This window comes from Gymnoscopelus microlampas (genome assembly GCF_963454915.1).
Source record: "Gymnoscopelus microlampas genome assembly, chromosome: 11".
Taxonomy (NCBI): Eukaryota; Metazoa; Chordata; class Actinopteri; order Myctophiformes; family Myctophidae; genus Gymnoscopelus; species Gymnoscopelus microlampas.
In genome coordinates, this window is record NC_139948.1 from 26,671,572 (window position 1) to 26,690,902 (window position 19,331).

At 41.0% G+C, this 19,331-nt stretch overlaps 1 protein-coding gene across 2 annotated transcripts in view; it reads left to right on the top strand.

The window, feature by feature from the left end:
* smurf1 (SMAD specific E3 ubiquitin protein ligase 1) overlaps positions 1 to 15,599 on the top strand; it is a 28,529-nt gene extending 12,930 nt beyond the window's left edge. The window contains exons 2-18 of one of the 2 annotated variants that reach the window (XM_084071720.1): positions 961 to 999; positions 1,713 to 1,821; positions 3,296 to 3,429; positions 4,090 to 4,155; positions 4,405 to 4,480; positions 5,697 to 5,908; positions 6,222 to 6,306; positions 8,562 to 8,708; positions 8,873 to 9,089; positions 9,736 to 9,839; positions 10,448 to 10,562; positions 10,740 to 10,918; positions 11,335 to 11,472; positions 12,627 to 12,747; positions 12,843 to 13,044; positions 13,582 to 13,666; positions 14,122 to 15,599. In XM_084071720.1, the coding sequence (XP_083927846.1) occupies positions 961 to 999; positions 1,713 to 1,821; positions 3,296 to 3,429; positions 4,090 to 4,155; positions 4,405 to 4,480; positions 5,697 to 5,908; positions 6,222 to 6,306; positions 8,562 to 8,708; positions 8,873 to 9,089; positions 9,736 to 9,839; positions 10,448 to 10,562; positions 10,740 to 10,918; positions 11,335 to 11,472; positions 12,627 to 12,747; positions 12,843 to 13,044; positions 13,582 to 13,666; positions 14,122 to 14,221 (2,129 nt within the window). In that variant the 3' untranslated portion in view covers positions 14,222 to 15,599. The remainder of the gene's footprint in view (positions 1 to 960; positions 1,000 to 1,712; positions 1,822 to 3,295; positions 3,430 to 4,089; positions 4,156 to 4,404; positions 4,481 to 5,696; positions 5,909 to 6,221; positions 6,307 to 8,561; positions 8,709 to 8,872; positions 9,090 to 9,735; positions 9,840 to 10,447; positions 10,563 to 10,739; positions 10,919 to 11,334; positions 11,473 to 12,626; positions 12,748 to 12,842; positions 13,045 to 13,581; positions 13,667 to 14,121) is intronic. The other variant, XM_084071721.1, reaches the window with a different exon arrangement.
* Positions 15,600 to 19,331: the final 3,732 nt, after the last annotated feature.

Consider the following 19,331-nt stretch of genomic DNA (forward strand, 5'->3'; position numbering starts at 1 on the left):
GATATGCAACCTTAGACAAGAAGAATCGATGAAAAAATGCAAGCAGTTTGTAAAGCCTTCCCTTCACTTATTAGAGAGTGTCAGACTGCGACTTGGAATGTAAGCTATTGGACCTGGTCCTCCTGGATCAGTTCCCACACTGCCCCATAAACAAGAGCTGTGTGTGTGTGTGTGTGTGTGTGTGTGTGTGTGTGTGTGTGTGTGTGTGTGTGTGTGTGTGTGTGTGTGTGTGTGTGTGTGTGTGTGTGTGTGTGTGTGTGTGTGTATACATATACACATAAGAGAACAAGAAATGAGTTTCTAGTAGTTCAGTAGTGTTCTCTGGCCTTAGAGCAGTGTTAACTGATCTGACCTGATGTAACATGGGCCTGCTCTCATACCAGACAGTCTGGCCTTCACTCAAAAACATTTAACAAGGACGCACACACAGTGGAAGCTGTAAACAGTGAGTACATATATATACAGTATATATATATATTGTAAGTACACAGTCTGAACACACACTGACAAACATATACACAGTCTCTAGGTCAGTATGCACTTTGCGGTTAGATTCCCCTGAGACGTGGCGAAGGGAGAAGGTTCTACCATTTTCACTGTGTTGTGTGTGTGTGTGTGTGTGTGTATACGGTCTCAGCATGGCACTAGCCTATATTTTACTGTGGTGTCTGTGTGTCCCAACAAAGTTTCCTCGGTCAGCTGTAGCCTTAGGCCATCATACATTATCCTCACTGGCATTCAACCCACACTGGCAAACTTTCTCTGTATGGCAGCATAAATATGCCACAGCCTACACATGGAAGAATTTGTTTTACATTTGCGCACAGCCACGCACAACACAGTCTCTTTATCCCCAACTCGTATCCAATGTAATTTGTAAACAATTTTCTTTTTTGTTTCTTCTGTTTCGTGAGATTGGAGCTCTGCTGTTTCTTGACTTCTCTCTCTGTTCTCTTTCAGTATTATGTGCCAAGAACCTCGCAAAGAAAGACTTCTTTCGTAAGTAATTTGTTCACCTTTCATTCCCTTTTTATTTACATCACTTTGAATTATTGTTGTGTCTAGAGACTAGAGTGTAATATCACCTTTGAGGGTGGAGGGCTTTATACATAAAACGATGTCTCAGTTTGTGGCCAAATGTCTGCCATTACACCCGAACATATGGGCGTTTTTGTGTGTTTATAAACTGATAGCCCTTGTATTTGGCAGCGTAGCACAATAACAGACTTTCTGTTTGAGGATTGTAGGCTCATCCAAGGGGATGATCCATGTACAGTCTACATGCTAGATATCCTTAAAGTCATATTATGTAACTTTTTCAAGTTATTATAGATATCATTTTTCAATGGCATATTTATTTATTATAAGTGACGTTTATCTATAAAGTGTGTGTGTGTGACTGTCTTAATTCACATAACTCGAGGACGGTCTTCTGTACATGTCTGTCTCTCCGAGTTCCTTTTATGCCCATATGGAGATCTTTGTATCTGTCTGTCTGTCCCTTTTATGCCATATGTGGAGCACGCTTAAGTTATCATAGACTGGCCGCCAAGTACTCGGATAATTGTTTCATTAAGTACTCTAACAATGGGTATTGCATAACCGAAGGGGCATGCTTTCCCAATGGGCATCGTTCCAAACAGGCATTGTGAATTAAGGGATTTTGGAACTTAAGTAGTACATTTAAAGTGTGTGTGTATGTGTCTCTGTAGGCCTGCCTGACCCATTTGCTAAAGTGGTGGTGGACGGATCAGGCCAATGCCACTCCACAGACACAGTCAAGAGCACACTGGACCCCAAATGGAACCAGCATTATGACCTGTGAGTAGGTTGCCGTGTGGGGAGATTTTCCCACCAAATGATAAACTCATACTAATTACTAATATACTGGTAACATCATATGCGCATTTCCACGTAGCCTATTTTACTTCACTATGGGCTGTCTCTGACTTAGATAACTTCAATTACCATTGTCAGTATTGACTTCTCCAGTACCATAGATATTTATTCTTAATAAAATATATAAATAAATAAAAATGCCCATATCAATATTGGAGGTATTTGAAGTATTTTTATTTACAAGGTATGTTTAAACAATGCATGAACAATCAATTGAATAAATAAATATTGTATGAATAGTCTCTCTTGCTTCCCATATTCCATTTCCCAATATTAGCTGGACTAACAGGATGATTTTGGGACATATTTAATATACATTTTTGGACCATAAATATAAAATATAATGATGTGTGTGTGTGTGTGTGTGTGTGTGTGTGTGTGTGTGTGTGTGTGTGTGTGTGTGTGTGTGTGTGTGTATTTATTCTTCAACCTCAAACTGTCCCTGCCTGGGGGACAACATAGCCCCATTTTTACCAGTGTAGCCCGTTTTCTCTGCATTAAAATGGCTGTCATTTTGCCAACTGCTTCCCATGAGTATTTCTCTGGGTCTTGTCGCTATTAGAAAAACTTCCTTCTACACCTTTTCTAAGCTGCTGTCCTATGTTTCTATCATTAACACCTTTCTCTTGCATGATCATTCATGGTTTGCTGGAATAATGCCTGAAACTGGCTTTGGTCCTTGGACCCCTTATTAGATTCTTATCTGCTTCACCTGATTGCTGAACTTGTGAAATTGTTACCTGGCCTGCTTTAAAACAAGGCCATAATTCCAAGCTGGAGCTATTATTAAAGAGGGAATGGGAATGACTTACTGACTGCTCCGTCCCAACTGTACAGTACATTTCAGGAGTGTAACAAGCTATATATAAGGCACCCTAGAGTTGTGCATTGTTGTGCCATGTGGCTCATTGCCGACCTTGACCTTTGAACACCAGCTTGCACCATATGTCAGATATAGATTTAGAGATCTAATATGACGTTTAATGCTTTAGTGTTGTGTTTTGATGCTACAGTGTTGTCGTTGCAGATAGTGACACACACGCACGCACGCACACACACGCAAAGCCTTATTACAATAGTCACTTTGTGCCTCAACTAATGAATGAGAGAACTATGTTCATCTTCATTGCTTGGTGCCTTTGAACAACCACTTAAAATGTAATGAATAAATTAAGTAGACTTAACACTTAGTTCACACATTAATGTCAAGCATGTTTTTCACATATTGATGTCTAGCATGTTTTCTTTTAAGAAGTAGTCTAGGGTGAGCTAGACTGTTAATTATTTCTTTGTGTAATAATTAATTCATCTTCTATAGCATTATATATATTATCAATAATGTTTAAATCTGAGTCACCAAACGGATGCTGATGAAAGGATGTGTATTTTTATCCAGATACATTGGGAAGACTGACTCCATCACCATCAGCGTATGGAACCATAAGAAGATCCATAAACGACAGGGTGCAGGCTTCCTGGGCTGCATACGACTGCTCTCCAATGCCATCAGCAGGCTAAAGGACACAGGATGTAGGTCTCTCTCTCTCTCTCTCTTTCTCCCGCTTTGTTATGAGATCACTCAGCCTGGTTTTCATGGTCAATCCAAAAAAAATAAGAAATAAATATATATATATATGTATGTGTGTAGATATATAAATAGAGATAGATATAGTTTATTGGGTTTTTGCAGAAGCATTCATTGTACATAACAATCGACTTACGACCGTTAGATAGCTGCATAATATGCAGCTATTTAGTGTGTGTGTGTATATGTATGTGTGTGTATGTGTGTATATATATATATATATATATATATATATATATATATATATATATATATATATATATATATATATATATATATATATATATATATATATATATATATATATATATATATAAATATATATAAACAAATGGCATGTAAACAAATAATTTTCAGAGCACAGGGGTGATTTACCACAATACTTTCTGCTGAAATAACTTTTTGTTTAACATATTGTCATTGCCGAGACTGTTTAAACAATGCTTTCAGGCGTAACTCCTGGTAAAATGGCCTGCATTCCTTAATGGAGCATAAATGTATCCACTAATGACATAACATCCTCCGCTGCATCCCAAATGGGATATAAAATGCACCCAGATATGAATTTCCTACACTGGTTTACATGCCCTCCTGTCTCCCTGCAGACCAGCGACTGGACCTGTGCAAGCTGAACCCCTCAGACAGCGATGCAGTACGGGGACAGATCGTAGGTAAGACTGGATGCACGCACACACCCATGTGATCGCTCGCTCGCTCACTCACTCATGTTCAGAAGGTAGACACACACACACACACACACACACAAATACAGAGATGCTTGTTTTCTCTCTCACGCATGCACTCTCTGTCTTTCTCTCTCTCTGTTTCTCTCTCTCTCTCTCTCTCTCCTGTACAAAGTGCAAAGTTACATTCACTCCATCCATGGTATCCTCTTTATTTGTTTGACTTGTGTGTTCCAGTGAGCTTACAGACGCGAGACCGCATTGGCAGTGGGGGTCCTGTGGTGGACTGCAGGGGGCTGTTAGAGAATGAAGGGTGAGTTCTGCAGTGGGGGTCCCATGGTGGACTGCATGGGCCTGTTCGAGTTCTGCAGTGGTATTTAGGGCACTATCAATGCAGATTGATAATAATTATCTTCAGGCGTTTACTATAATCTATTCTGCAAGCACTCAATACCTTGATTGATGTACAGGACAGGTATATCAAATATTAGCCCAATTTAAAAATCCAAACATAAATTGTTAAGTTAAGTTATTGGAGCGCTGAAATAAGTTGACATGTTGAGTTTTCCAAATATATATATATATGTATATATCTGCGGAAGAACTGTATTTCGCGCCCAGGCCGCCTCGCCTGCCCGGATCCAACGAGCTGTCCCCCTTCCCAGTACGACCCACCGTTTGGGCGTTATCGCCATTTTAAACCTAAAATCGTACATCTACACACACCTGTGTCCGCTCTGAGGAGCACTGTGGTCGGCAGCTGTGGGCAGAATAGCTCGCTTACAGCGTCTGAGACCCAGAGCGCGGATCATGGAAAAGCAATAGCAGACGATGGGAAAAGAAGCATGTCATTCAACCATTCAAACCAATCGCCAAAAAGTAACAGGAACCCCCCCCCCCCATGTCATTCGAACCAATCCAAAAGTCACTGCCACGGCCCCTTTTCCACGTGTAAATCTTGCCTGGGCTACCCTCTGGGTATCCCAGTAATAAACATTAAGGATTTCATTGTGCCAGCTCAGTGGCCTTGTGGTTAGAGTGTCCGCCCTGAGATTTGGAGGTTGGTGCCTCATTCCCTGGCCAGGTCATACCAAAGAATGCCTCTCTACTTGGCACTCGGCATCAAGGGTTGGATTGGCACTAAGTCCCTGTTACATACTAGCGTCATGTCCAGAGGGTGTACTTGTACATCATGGCAGGTGGATGTACTTGTACATCAAGCCACACCACGTTACAGAAACAGGAGATAGGCTCCTGCCCTATGGGCCACATGTGTCTGCAAGGCTTACTTGTTTCGGTGTGTAGGCGCACCAGATCACTTGTGGCTGCTGATCCATAGATGAGGAAGGCTGTGGTAGAGAATAATAATCATAATGTTGTAGTGTTATAGGTCGGTCACAGCAGGGCTTATCCTCCTGATCCTCTTGCGTCTCTATGATCCTAAGTACAAAATAAAAAGCAGTTGACCCATCATGTGACTGAAAACAAGATGGAAAAACAAGACTTATTTGCTGTGTGTGTGTGTCCAGGCCCGTGTTTGAGGGCTGTTTCAGCGAGGAGCCACTGCCTTACTCAGACACCACCGGCGCGGCAGGGGGTGGGAACTGCCGCCTCGACTCACCCAGTCAGGAGAACCGCCTTCAGACACAACGAATCAGAGGCCAGGACTCCCGAAACCATGGCCACACCCCTCAGAACAGACCGCATGGGCACCAGTCACCTGACCTGCCTGAGGGATATGGTGAGAGAGCTCGTATTTAGTCTGGATCATAATACATCTAGTCATTCTCAGTGACTGTGTTTATCTAAGAACAATGGGATGACATTCATCAACAGAGATTATTATACAAAGAAGTACTTCAAGATGGAACATTTTCTCCCATCTAGCTTTCATTGGTGTCTGTTGATGCCAATGGCTGAAAATGTTTGTGTTGACCTGAGCGAAGTCTGAAAATACCTAAAACATGGCTTATTTTCTTATTAGCAATCAGCATTAAGTTGAGGTTAGTGGTTAATGGGTGTGTGTGTGTGTGTGTGTGTGTGTGTGTGCGCAGAACAACGAACCACCGTGCAGGGCCAGGTGTACTTCCTCCACACGCAGACAGGAGTCAGCACCTGGCACGACCCTCGGATACCACGGTAAGGTTGCACACCACCCAACGTTACTTGTCCCCCAACACTGCTCTTTCAACCCCACTAGTTTAAAGTTGTTGAAATATCTGAAACATTAGAGTTGGTCTAAATGGCTCGTTAAAGAAATCTGTAAACTCACTCCTAGAGCTGTGTTTTGCCTCACTACTGTGCTGTTAAAACAGGGTTTCTAGGTTGTTTCTACACCAAAAGACAAATCACATTAAGCTCTTAAGCAGATCACCCAGAGAGAGGGATGGAGCTAATCGTGGTGCCTCAACTTGAGTACTGTGTGGTTTTGTTGTTATGCTAAGGAGACAAATGGTATACAGCCAGGAACACTTTTGAACACAAGTACTGCCAGACACCTGAGGCAGCCTTTTTCTAAACAAGAGTCTAATTACAGTGTGGCCCATCTTTAAGTAAGTAAGTAAGTAGGTTGGAGAGGCTTATTGTCGGTATCAGCCAGAGAGCGGGAGTCTATCCTTGTTTCACACTGCACTAGACCTCTGGGAGATGGACTGCTGATGCGCAGCGCAGCACCTTCAATCAGCTCCCCAGTACTTACCGCAGGACTTGCTGCACCCAGGCCGTGCTAGTCATACACACCGAGTTGGCGGTTCCCGAGGGCTGAACCCATGACCTTGTGGTCGAAAGGCAAGCGGACTGAGCTACCCGGACAAAATCCAATCTTGTCAAAACTTTAGCTAATGATGATAGTATGTTACTGTATGTGCAGTTTATGAATGAGGCTGTAGAAATCACAATGCAGAGTTCATTGACGAAGCCATACTGTACAGACTGGCTGCTTGTGTGAATGTCGGCTAGTATGCTGACGGTCTACGTTTCCTATGGCCAAATGGAAATGGTGATCTTTATACACAAAAGTGCTTCACAAGAACTATGTTGGTGTAACTAAGGGATTCAGTGACAAAAGCGTTTTTACATGCATTCACACATTATCTGGTTTGTTCATGGCCGGAGGTGGCTCTGGTTCATGATGTCATGCCCATAGCGGTACATTGGTCTGCTTTTGAGGGCACAGACATACTGTACATAGATACAGTACTTACAGTACAGACAACCCCTGTTCCAGATGGCTTGGCCTTCAGCCACTCCATAAAAATGTATACATCTAGTAGTCTATAATTCACCCCTTTGTTGAACATTTCCATTCCATTTCTAGAAGTAATGTATTTCTATTCATTCAGACATACAGTAGGAAATCTAAGAGGGAGACCGTGTATTGCTGACGGACTGTAAGAAAGGGAGATAGTGTAGGGCAGACAGACTGTAAGAAAGGGAGATAGTGTAGGGCAGACAGACTGTAAGAAAGCGAGACCGTTTAGGGCTGTAGGTTCAAGGTGCTCCTTTGTTGTATCACGTTTAGAGCAAAAATATTTCCAGTTCTTGATTCTTAACAAAAGCCCTATTGCTAAATTGATTCCACTTTACAGTGCACTGATCCCACGTCTGTTTCCCAATTGTCTATAATGACACAAGCGGGGGACCTGATCATGAGACTGTTTGCTGCTGACACAGATGTTCCAGTTCATAGATATTATTTCCACATACAAAAGATTCCCCATTTGGAAAAGACAAAACAAAAGGTTACATGACCTTATTTCCCCATTATTTATAAAGTCCATTAACATTTCCAAGAACAAGTAAAGTAGCATACTTGCAGCATGGTACATTAGCAGCAGTCATCCCACTGGTTACTCAGAAATGAAGGTTTAGAGGGAAGAGATACATTATTTTGCTGTGTTCTGTTCTGGTTAATTTGACATACAGGACATTCTCTTATGCTTTCTGTGGGCCTCTGGGCCTGTCTCTGTATGAGGGGTAAGGAACACATAGTATGTAGGTTCACGACTCATGGAGAGAGTTAAGCTGGCACAGGACAGAGTTTGAGCCCAGACTGGCACCTCTCTGTGTGGAGTTTTCATACTAATCATACATCCATTCAGGGACTACGATTGACTAACACTGGCACATTTACGGTGATTACTTTTGATGATGGTGTACTGTCCCTGTAAATAAAAAGAAATGAAAAAGAAATAAAATGTGTATATGAAAAGTACCAGGCCAGCAAAATTATTCAAAAAGCCACATCACACCATACAACCATCATTTGATGTGCTCTGCTGAGCTCCAGGTTGATGTGCTGAGCTCCAGGTTGCTCCAAGTGCCTTGCTAGTTGCTACTATTATCTCACGGCTTACGAAAGTATGTTGCATTTTGCTGGGTTGTGATTGTTTTAGGGACCTGACCAGTGTGAGCTGTGAGGAGTTGGGTCCATTGCCGGTCGGCTGGGAGGTCCGAAGCACAGTTTCTGGTCGCATCTACTTTGTGGACCACAACAACCGAACCACGCAGTTTACAGATCCCCGCCTACACACCATCATCAGGTACACACACACACACACACACAGTTACTGTAAATATACTAGCAGATCCTGTGTGTTCTTCTTTTATTCCTCATGTCCACCTCTCTCCCTCTTTCGTCTCTTCTCCCTTCTTCCCTATCTCCCTCTTTTTTCCACCCTCCTCTCCCTCCATCCTACTTTTCCAGCCAACACTCCCAGGCAAAGGAGTCCTCCCAGGCTCCTCAGATGGAGGTGGGAGGCGAGGAGGGCGGAGGCGGGGTAGTAGGAGGAGAGGGGGAGATGGCGGTGCGCTACGAGAGAGACCTGGTCCACAAGCTGAAGCTGCTACGCCATGAGCTGTCCCTGCAGCAGCCCCAGGCAGGACACTGTCGCATTGAGGTGTCCCGGGAGGAGATCTTTGAGGTACAACACGCACACGCACTCAAAGAAGAAAGTCCAACCCAGGACTACGCACGTGCATGCACAAATGCTCGTGGGCACACACGCCCTTCAGGTTGCTTGACTCACAAAACAAACGTGTATATACATACGATCCAAATAATAAAGACACTCCTGATTTCGTCTGCCTCATACAGCAGTGCATGCATGCACGTGTGCACACACACACACACACACACACACACACACACACACACACACACACACACACACACACACACACACACACACACACATTTGCAGTCACACTGTAGTTGAATAATTCAGGAACACAGGGTACTTCCTTGTACACTCACACAGAGAAAGAACAATACTGACCCTGAGTCATACACTTGTCGTGGCACACAGCTGTCTACAGCGACTGCCTGTTTATAGCAGCGACCATAACCATGCCTACTACATAGAAACTTTCATTTAGAATCTGTGATAGTAAATATTATTTCTCTAATGCATGTGTCTGTCTGTCGCTCTCCCTTTCTGTTTGTCTTTCTCGCTCTCTCTTTCTTCGTTTGTCTTGATCTGTGCTTTTCCTGCTGCCTGGTTCTGGAATGTTATGTGTTTATACATTGTGTGTGTGTGTGTGTGTGCGCGTTGACCTGTCTGCATTTAGGAGTCATACCGTCAGATCATGAAGATGCGGCCAAAAGACCTGAAGAAACGTCTGATGGTGAAATTCAGAGGAGAGGAGGGTTTGGACTACGGTGGCGTGGCCAGGTAGTCACCCTGAACACCTCTTCACAGCACTGGCCTTTCATGTATTTCTTTTAAAAAAAATCTATTGGAACAGATGTGTTCCCACACCTCGCCAACGTTGCAAAAATCATAGAGAGTTATAAATAAATGACCAGTTGTGAACCCATGTGTCTGTCCCTGCTGCTAGCTAGGGGACTCGCAGACAAATCACCTTACTTCACTGGTCTGCCTTGTTAAATTGGATGCTGTTGGCACCTTGCTAATATTATGTTATATTGCTAAAACTATGAACAGTACCTCTGTCAGAATGACTATACACTGGTTTTCTGCAGAGTAGGAAACAACATTATTATAAAAAAGTATCTGTGTGTTGTTACGGTGAAGTCTATTTTGTTTGCTAAATGGTACAATAATATAACAGGGATTGGGCACTATTTGGGCAGAAACATTGTGGGGGGGCTATATTGTGTTCATCCAATACTATCTGTGTCTTACTGCATTTTCTATGACATTAAATAAATACCCTGTCGTATGATGATGCCGTTTGCTGACAAGCAACACCAGGTGACACTGTCATACTACTATAGAATATAAATGAAGCTTCAACTCTCCACCCTGGTTGTCGTTAGGGAATGGCTGTACCTGCTGTGTCATGAGATGTTGAACCCCTACTATGGCCTGTTCCAGTATTCCACTGACAACATCTACACACTACAGATCAACCCTGACTCCTCCATTAACCCTGTGAGTACAAACACACACACACACACACACACACACACACACACACACACACACACACACACACACACACACTAGAAATTTGTTTTAAGAAGTGTTCATCGTGATAACCCCTTATTAGGATACTCTACTTTTTACTAGTAAGTTCTACAATTAAATCTATCTCTGGCTGTTTTTTAGGACCACCTGTCGTATTTTCACTTTGTGGGTCGTGTGATGGGTCTCGCCGTGTTTCATGGTCACTACATCAACGGTAGCTTCACGCTGCCCTTCTATAAACAGCTGCTTGGGAAACCCATCACACTCAACGACCTGGAGACCACTGACCCCGAACTGCACAAGAGCCTCGTCTGGATCCTGTGAGAACTCACACACGCACACAAATACATGCACTTAAATGACAGACCACACAGACAAGCACAACACACAGAATGACTATTGCACTGGACTCGTGCATGTGTCATGCACACACAAATGTATAGATGACATAATTCTAATATACAATTAGAAATGTGTACAATATACATATACTTGACTTCTACAAAGAAAAGTCATTACAAGCACTCTCAACACATTTCTGCTAACTAGTGCACATGTGTAAGGACTACACCCAGATCCTATATTTTTGTACTAAAAGTTATGGTTTTATTGTGCCTTTATGGCACTGTAGTTGTTTGAAAGAACGTCGTCATTATGATAGGAAATGTGCCTTCTGTGCCAGTGTGGCACAGTCTCTCATCTCCTGCATTCTGTATGTGTGTGTGTGTGTTTACAGAGAGAATGACATCACATCAGTACTAGACCACACATTTTGTGTGGAACACAGCGCCTTTGGCAAGTTCCTACAGCACGAACTCAAACCCAATGGACGCAACATCCCAGTCACTGAGGAAAACAAAAAAGAATATGTCAGGTAACATTGCAAAATAATATAACAGCAGGGAATAAATAAAACTTTCATTATTATTATTATTGTTACTGATTTTTAATCCCATTTCCAGTTATGTAAAACATTTCTGTTATTGTATCCTCTTAAATCCTGAATGAATATTTACCTGGAATCTTGTCCTGATTACTGGACCTGCCATGTATTACCATCTCAAAGGACCCCAGCAGAGGGGGCTGTTTAGTGCAAGTTGATGACCTATGTTTTTGTTATTTGTTGTTGTTATTTTTTTATTAATGCAATGGTCTTCATTGAGTGATTATGCGCAAGATAGTGCCCAGTGTCTGTCTTGAAACACACCGTTGGGACTATTTTTTGTGTGATCTCAAGAACATTGATGCACACTGGCTCACTGCGGCTCTGACCCTTATACTCTTTTTATACTGGTGGATTAATGTTTTCACACTGGGAACTGAAGCCTAAATGTGTGCTACTTTATACTAGTGGTTTAATGTTGTCCTATATATAGGGAAATAAAGACACATTTCCCAGTTTTGCATGCATTTACAGACTTATTGTATTTGCTGATACATGTTGATTATTGTATTTATTGATACAGGTATCTGTTACTGACCTTTGACTACTGACACCTGCATGGACCACTAGGATGTATATATTGCTGAAATTTGATAGATGACTGTTTTGGATAACTGTTCTTATATTCACTCATAGACTGTTGATAGATTGTAAATATATTCATCCAGATTCTCAGTGTATACGTATATTCATTCTCATATTAAGTTGATACACTGACACGTATCCATCCTTATATACGTATTAATTGTTGATAGACTATACTTTTTATATATTCATTCATATACTCAGTATTATTAATTGGCCATGCATATATCCACCTGTATTCTTATTGTTTATAGACTGCACATATATTTACTGGCGATGCATGTATAGATGTATATTCATATATTCATACTGTACATATGTTCACTTATTCAGAGATCCAGTGCAAGTATTTAGGGCCATTATTTATTACTATGCATCTTGTTTTTTCTATTGACTTTTGACGGCTGTCGCTGCTATGACACCTGGATTTCCCCCCAGGAATCAATATTAGTTTAGCTTATCTGATATGTATGTATGTATGTATGTTTGTTTCCTCTCAGACTTTATGTGAACTGGAGGTTTATGCGTGGAATTGAGGCCCAGTTCCTGGCACTGCAGAAAGGCTTCAGTGAACTCATCCCACAGCACTTGCTCAAACCCTTCGACCACAAAGAGCTGGAGGTATGCAGTGTGCCTTTGACGGATCAACCTATAGTCTTGATGGGGATCTCTCATTTTTGCTCTCATTTTTAACCACCTCCTTCTCCCTCATCCAGTTAATCATCGGTGGCTTGGGGAAGATAGACCTGGCCGACTGGAAGGCCAACACGCGGCTCAAGCACTGTACGTGTGACAGTAATGTGGTGCGGTGGTTCTGGCAGGCTGTGGAGGCCTTCAGCGAGGAGAGGAGGGGACGCCTGCTGCAATTTGTCACCGGCTCCACCAGGGTCCCGTTACAGGGGTTCAAGGCACTGCAGGGTGGGTCACGCACCGACATGGAGCCTACACGATTCTTTGTTTTGTTTTTCTTGCTGCTTAAGTATATTGCAGTGTGTAATCATCACTTATGCAGACTGTGGAGTAGTAGTACAGTAGAACCAATACATTCACATGGGTAATGCTGGGAGTTGGATAATATTCACATACCATGCCAAAGTATATTCAATATACATTCTAAAAAGCTCCCTAGAGCCTAATTAGACATTGGAATGTTTTCATTTGCTTTTATCAACACATTAGTTATTACAAATGCTCTCAAAGGAAATGGTAATAAACAGGAAGTGTTGATACAGGTCACTGTGGTACTCTAAGAGTTACAAATTGTAAAATTGACATTGAGGATTTTACTGTGTATTATAAATATTGTCTTTATCTACATGCCCTCTCAGGTAAATTGGGAGAACACATTGGGAGCTTAGTGCAATCATTATAGAACAAAGAAAACTAGAATGTTTGTGTAAAGTTCTACAGGTGTATCATCATAGAACAGTGATAACTAGAATGTATGTGTGTAAGGTTCTACAGGTTCCGCAGGACCAAGGCTCTTCACCATCCATTTGATAGATGCCAACACGGACAACCTACCCAAGGCACACACATGGTAAAGACACAGACAGACGTGCACCAACGATAAATGAATGTAAATCTGTCTGGTTGGAGTGATGTCACTGATCACAAAGTAGAGCTGGGCAATTAACCGAAAATATATCGAAACCGATATTTTGAACCAATAACCGACTTACAATTGAATAATCAAAGTACGCTTTCTATTTCTTTTATATATCAACAAATCAACCCAAAAACAATCTTATCTCTTAGTTGAACCCTGTATTTATACTTCGCATCATGACGAATTGTGAGCATGAAGATCTGTTATTTTCACTATATATATTTCTTGTATTATTCATTAATTGTAATCTAGGCAAAGTCATAGGTCAAAGGCATATTGCCCAGCCCTATCATAAAGCATAATTGGCAACAATCATTGGGTTTTTATCGTCGTACCACAAGTAACAGGTTTGTCTTTCTTTGTCCTTCTGCCTTTATCTCTAACAGTTTTAACAGGATAGACATCCCTCCATACGAGTCGTACGAGAAGCTCTACGAGAAACTCCTAACGGCAGTGGAGGAGACCTGCGGCTTCGCTGTGGAGTGATGAATCCACATAAACGGACAGACAGACACGTTATACTCGCACTCATGCTCACACCTACACACCACTTTGTGACCTTTTAAACACACAAGGTAGAGACACAGAGGCCAGACACAACCGAAGAGGACGTGGACACACACAAAATACATTTGCCTCCTCTTTACCGCCAAACTGTTGGGCGTTAATATGGGGAGGGCCAGCAAGAGAGAAAAACTAAAAAGAAAGAAAAAAACAGAAGTATTTTAGATTTTTTTTTTTCAGATGTTTTGAAGAAGAGCATTTTTATCCTTCAGTTTTAACAAGCTATGATGTCATTCTTCAGAACACCAACTGCAACAATGACTTTTCTGATGATACTCCAATCAACACTCGAGCTCCAGACAGAATCAGCCAATCACATACGAGCCTGTGAGCAGAGATCTCCCAATCAGCATGTCTGAGCAGAAAAGACAGAAGACTGATTGCCTTTCTGTCTGACGAGCGGATTAATTGACTTGTACTCATGCTTCGTGTTTAACCACTGTTGTTTATCCGAACGTGTGTGTGCAGACATGTGTGCATGTGAGAGAGCGAGAGTGTGAGATTGTATCTACATCAGTGTGAGAGTGTGTTTGTGTTACGCATGGCACCTGGTTATTCTTTGTAAAAATGATCAAATGAGCCTGTTCCTGTTTTTTGTAACTTTTTGCCTCTTCAGTTTGTACCTGCAACCACTCTGATCCACTCTGATATTGATCGTTAATGTCTGATTTTATTATTATTTATTACTAAGTGATTACTGACCATGCTGCTATATGCTCCACAGAGAGCCCACACTAATCTCGTCATCTTTTTGCCCCACCGTGGTTCAAGGGTCAATTCATTTTCAATTCAATACAGGAAGCACATTCACTTTTAATTCAGCCAATTTAGGAAGTGGATTTTGTAGCAACCTAAAAATGAAATTGGGCGAAAACTCTTATTGTTGGGGTCTGAAGTTGAATTGTATGTTTTAATTTAGAATTTCCACATTACAGTAATTGAACTGAAAGTGAATTACCCCCTTCCCCAAACCTGAGAGTGACAAGAGCTTCATATAACATATTGTTCTATATGAGCCGAATGGATGGATGAAATGAGCCCAGAGGTGCTGTAATTCCTCTGGGTGGGTGTGTGTGTGTGTGTGTGTGTGTGTGAGAGAGAGAGCGAGAGAGAGAGAAAGAGTAACGCCTGATTTATACTTCATCGTATGATTGAGTTGTGCAACAAAGATACCAGATCTACCATTTTGCAGAGCTTTTGAGCTTATAGATCTGCAATTTTTGGCAAGCGACTTCGCCATAAGACGGAGTATAAATTAAACATACGAGTGTAAAATATGCAATAAAATCTCCAGACTTTTTATACGTTTCTCCATCCGCCATCTCCCACCCCCCTTTTTTTTGTGCCTATGATGGTTCTCTCCATTTTGTTCTCCCTGTCATTTCCTTCCCCTATCTTTCTCCTCTTGACTGTTGGCTCAAGGATTGGGTGGGGATTAAAGGTTCCTCTTGTAGGCATTTTCATCTGGAGACCACCGTGAATGAACAAAGATCTCTTTGACAGTCCTCAAGCCTCCAGAGAAATGAATGAAATCAAAACCTAAATGTTGAATAAATGCCGTGGAACGCGTTGGGATGCGCTGTAGGTTGAAAATGACTGTTTTGCAGTATCATTGCGATCTACATTTTCTAGGTTCTGAGTTTATTGTGTAATGGATGCAAGAGTATTGTAACTTACTATGTACTAAACATTTATGAAAAAATTCAATGTAAATAAGATTATATTAAAAGAAACTAAATTGAAGATATTTTCCTTAATTTGTATGTTATTTTAAAAGGCCACATGTCCTTAATATTAACCTGTGGTGTCTCACTCTCTAGCTTAGCCAATATTAACAATTTGTGTGTGTGTGCGTGCGACGTGCATGTATGTCCAAATATGTACAATCGTAAGGAACTGATGGATGTTAAGAAGACACAATGGCCCTGGTTCGCCAATCAGTCTCAACATATGGAATATATGAATACGGAACTGTTAAAACATGTTCGTCAAATATGCCAGAGGAGACATTAATGCTGATATAAGCAGAACAACATTTTTAGAATATGACCGTAATTCCATTGTAAGGTGAAAAGTAAATGACCTAAACGGACACAGGATTCATGTATTGATTGAATACTTTATTAACATGATTGTTAACAGTAGGCTACAGGTAGTACAGTCAATTTGGTTATGCTAAAAGGATAACACAAAAAGCCCCATGGGGCTTGTTTCCATTGTGGTCCATATACTCAATTAATCAGTAATACATGCATTACAATTCAATACAAAACATATTGGAATAAAGCTCAGTAGAATGATAAGGTATATTTACAGTGAAAAGATGGGTTTGTGTAGGGAGTCGAGATGTATTTTAAAATTTTAATAGGTCATTCCACATTTTGGTGGCAGCATAGTAGAATGCATAAGACTGGGCACCTTGATGCTAATCTCTCAAGAACAGATTCAGATCTGGGTTCCCAGATTGCCTTGATGCTAAATTGTCTATTTTTTCTTAAATGTAAAAAAGAAATGTGGAAAATGGTCTTAAGAAATGTAAAGTATAAAATGTATACTCAAATCATGTATAGGCCTACTACACATGATTTGAACATGCACGGTACATCATTATCAGACTTTACCCTTCAACTTCTTGTTTATATGCCTAAAATTACTGTAGCTGGGACTAGGTGAAAAGTTTTTGATTTTTGGCATGGTGTTAGGTATGGGCATAAGGTTTTCAAAAACCATCACAAGTAAGTTGGGCTGGCCCCCTAGTGGTCTGTTTGCAGAAACTCCATATACTTGCAAAGATTTTACAAAAGATACAAAATATTTTCCATGGATAAAAATCTAGGAAAATCTAACTGCTGAAAGCCGTCAAGATGCCGTTTTTATTGGAAATGAACAATAGTTCACATTTAAGGTAGTGAGGGCTCAGGGGTAGAGTGGCCGGGTAGAGTGAACTGGAAACCGCAAGGTTCCCAGTTCGATCCCGGGCTGGGGCGCTCCCCCAGAGTGAGCGTCGAAGTGTCCTTGAGCAAGACGCTGAACCCCTAATTGCTCCTGATGAGCAGGTTGGTGCCTTGCATGGTTTCCTCCGCCATAGGTGTATGAATGTGTGTTTGAATGGGTGAATGTAATGCACAATCTATGTAAAGCGCTTTGGATAAAAGCGCTATATAAATGCACCATTTACCATTTATTAAAATGGTAACCATTTTTTTAAAAGCATATACTGTACCTATTACTTTCTTACAAAATGACTTAAATAACCATAAAGTCGTCAAGTGATCCAGTAAGCCAGGTTTACCAGCCCATTATAGGCACTTGTGCTATACATTCACTATTCATCTGGAAGAAACGTGTTGACACAGTCCACAGACATTTCTTCTACAATCAGCGGATTGTCTTGCAGGAGTTAATGAATAGCCTTCAAGAGACTGTCTGCAGCAGCATTCATTCTTGACATACATTAAGTGGGACGAATCGATTATCCTGCAGGTTCCACACTAACCCTCAGATGGTTCTAATGAGAGCTCAGGCCAGGGCGGAGCAGTTGGGGACGAGTTGTTGGGGTTTCTTCTTTTTGGGGTGTCTTCTTGCTCATGGACACCTCGACACATAGCGTGGGCTGGGAATCGAACCAGGGACCCTCTGTTTTCCAGGCTCTTACCATTCAACTATGGCTGCCCTCAAGACGAAGGACAGGCAGGGAGGGTCTCCTTTTACAAGCTTGTGGAAGGCAGTCTTTTTTGCCAACACTGAAAATCAGTTCGTTGTGTCACAAGCAGTCACAGCATGGATGTATATCAACCATGAGAACACAACATTTCTGAGGATTTCTTTTAAATGCTTGGTAATGTCATACACTTTAAAATGACCATCAACTTTGCACTTTGGACACGACTTCTCAGATTTTCTGTGTTGGCAAAAATAATATGGTATATAATATGAATACAATGAGGGGTGGATCGATTCATCCCACTTACTGTATAGAATGCTGCTGCAGACAGTCTCTTGAAGACCATTAGTTGTATCTGCTGCTACACTGCCTGCAAGACAATTTGCTGCTCTTGAATAAGATATGAACTACCATGTTGCCTAGTATTGTCTGTGGACTGTGTCAACTTCAGAAATGTGACAATTCCACATAAGTTTCTTCTGTTGGAGTCAAAAGATGACGATGAATAGTGACTGTAACACAAGTGCCTATAATGGACTGGTAAACCTGGATTGATTGACAACTTTGTGGTTATTTAAGTAATTTCACAAGTAAGTTATAGATATAGTATATATGCTTCCAAAAATGACTACATTTAATGCAAGCTATTGTGTTCATTTTCAAAATAAAAAAAAGATGTATTTGTTTTTGCATAATTTGTGCATAATTTAGTAGAATGGGACAAATGATGCCTTTCCAGAAGTTCGATTTTCCTAGATTTTTTGTATGCTAATTTAGCATGTCCAACAGTAATATAATCCATTGAAAAAATATTGTCTGTGAATTATTTGGGGGTTCAACCATATACTGACCCGTCTAACGTTGGAGTTTCTGAAAACAGGCCAGCCCAACTTGTTTGCAATGGTTTTTGCCCATACCTAATCCTAATCTTTCAAGAGAGATTCAGAATTCAAAGGATTTTGTCTTCTTCTTTTTTTGCCGATGGGTTCCCAGATTGACCCATACCTAATACCATACCAAAAATCAAAAACCTGCCCAATCTTTATGATTTTTTTTATAATTCCCAGCTACTGGACATATTAGGCATTAATTGTTGTTCAAGCATGTTTAATCATGTATACTTGACATAACTGAAGATATTTTTTTCAAATAGATATATATTTTTACATTTTGGAAAAAATAGCCAAAAACGAAACTGATTAGTTCTAAAATAGAGTTCAATTTACACATACAAAAAAAACAACCACATGTTATCAGATTCATCTGTGGTGCATATTTTAAAAAGGGACACGTTTAAGGAGCGTTCCATTCACAAATTCTTATAAATACAACTCCCAGAATGCAACTGTGTTTATGTACGTAAGCTCG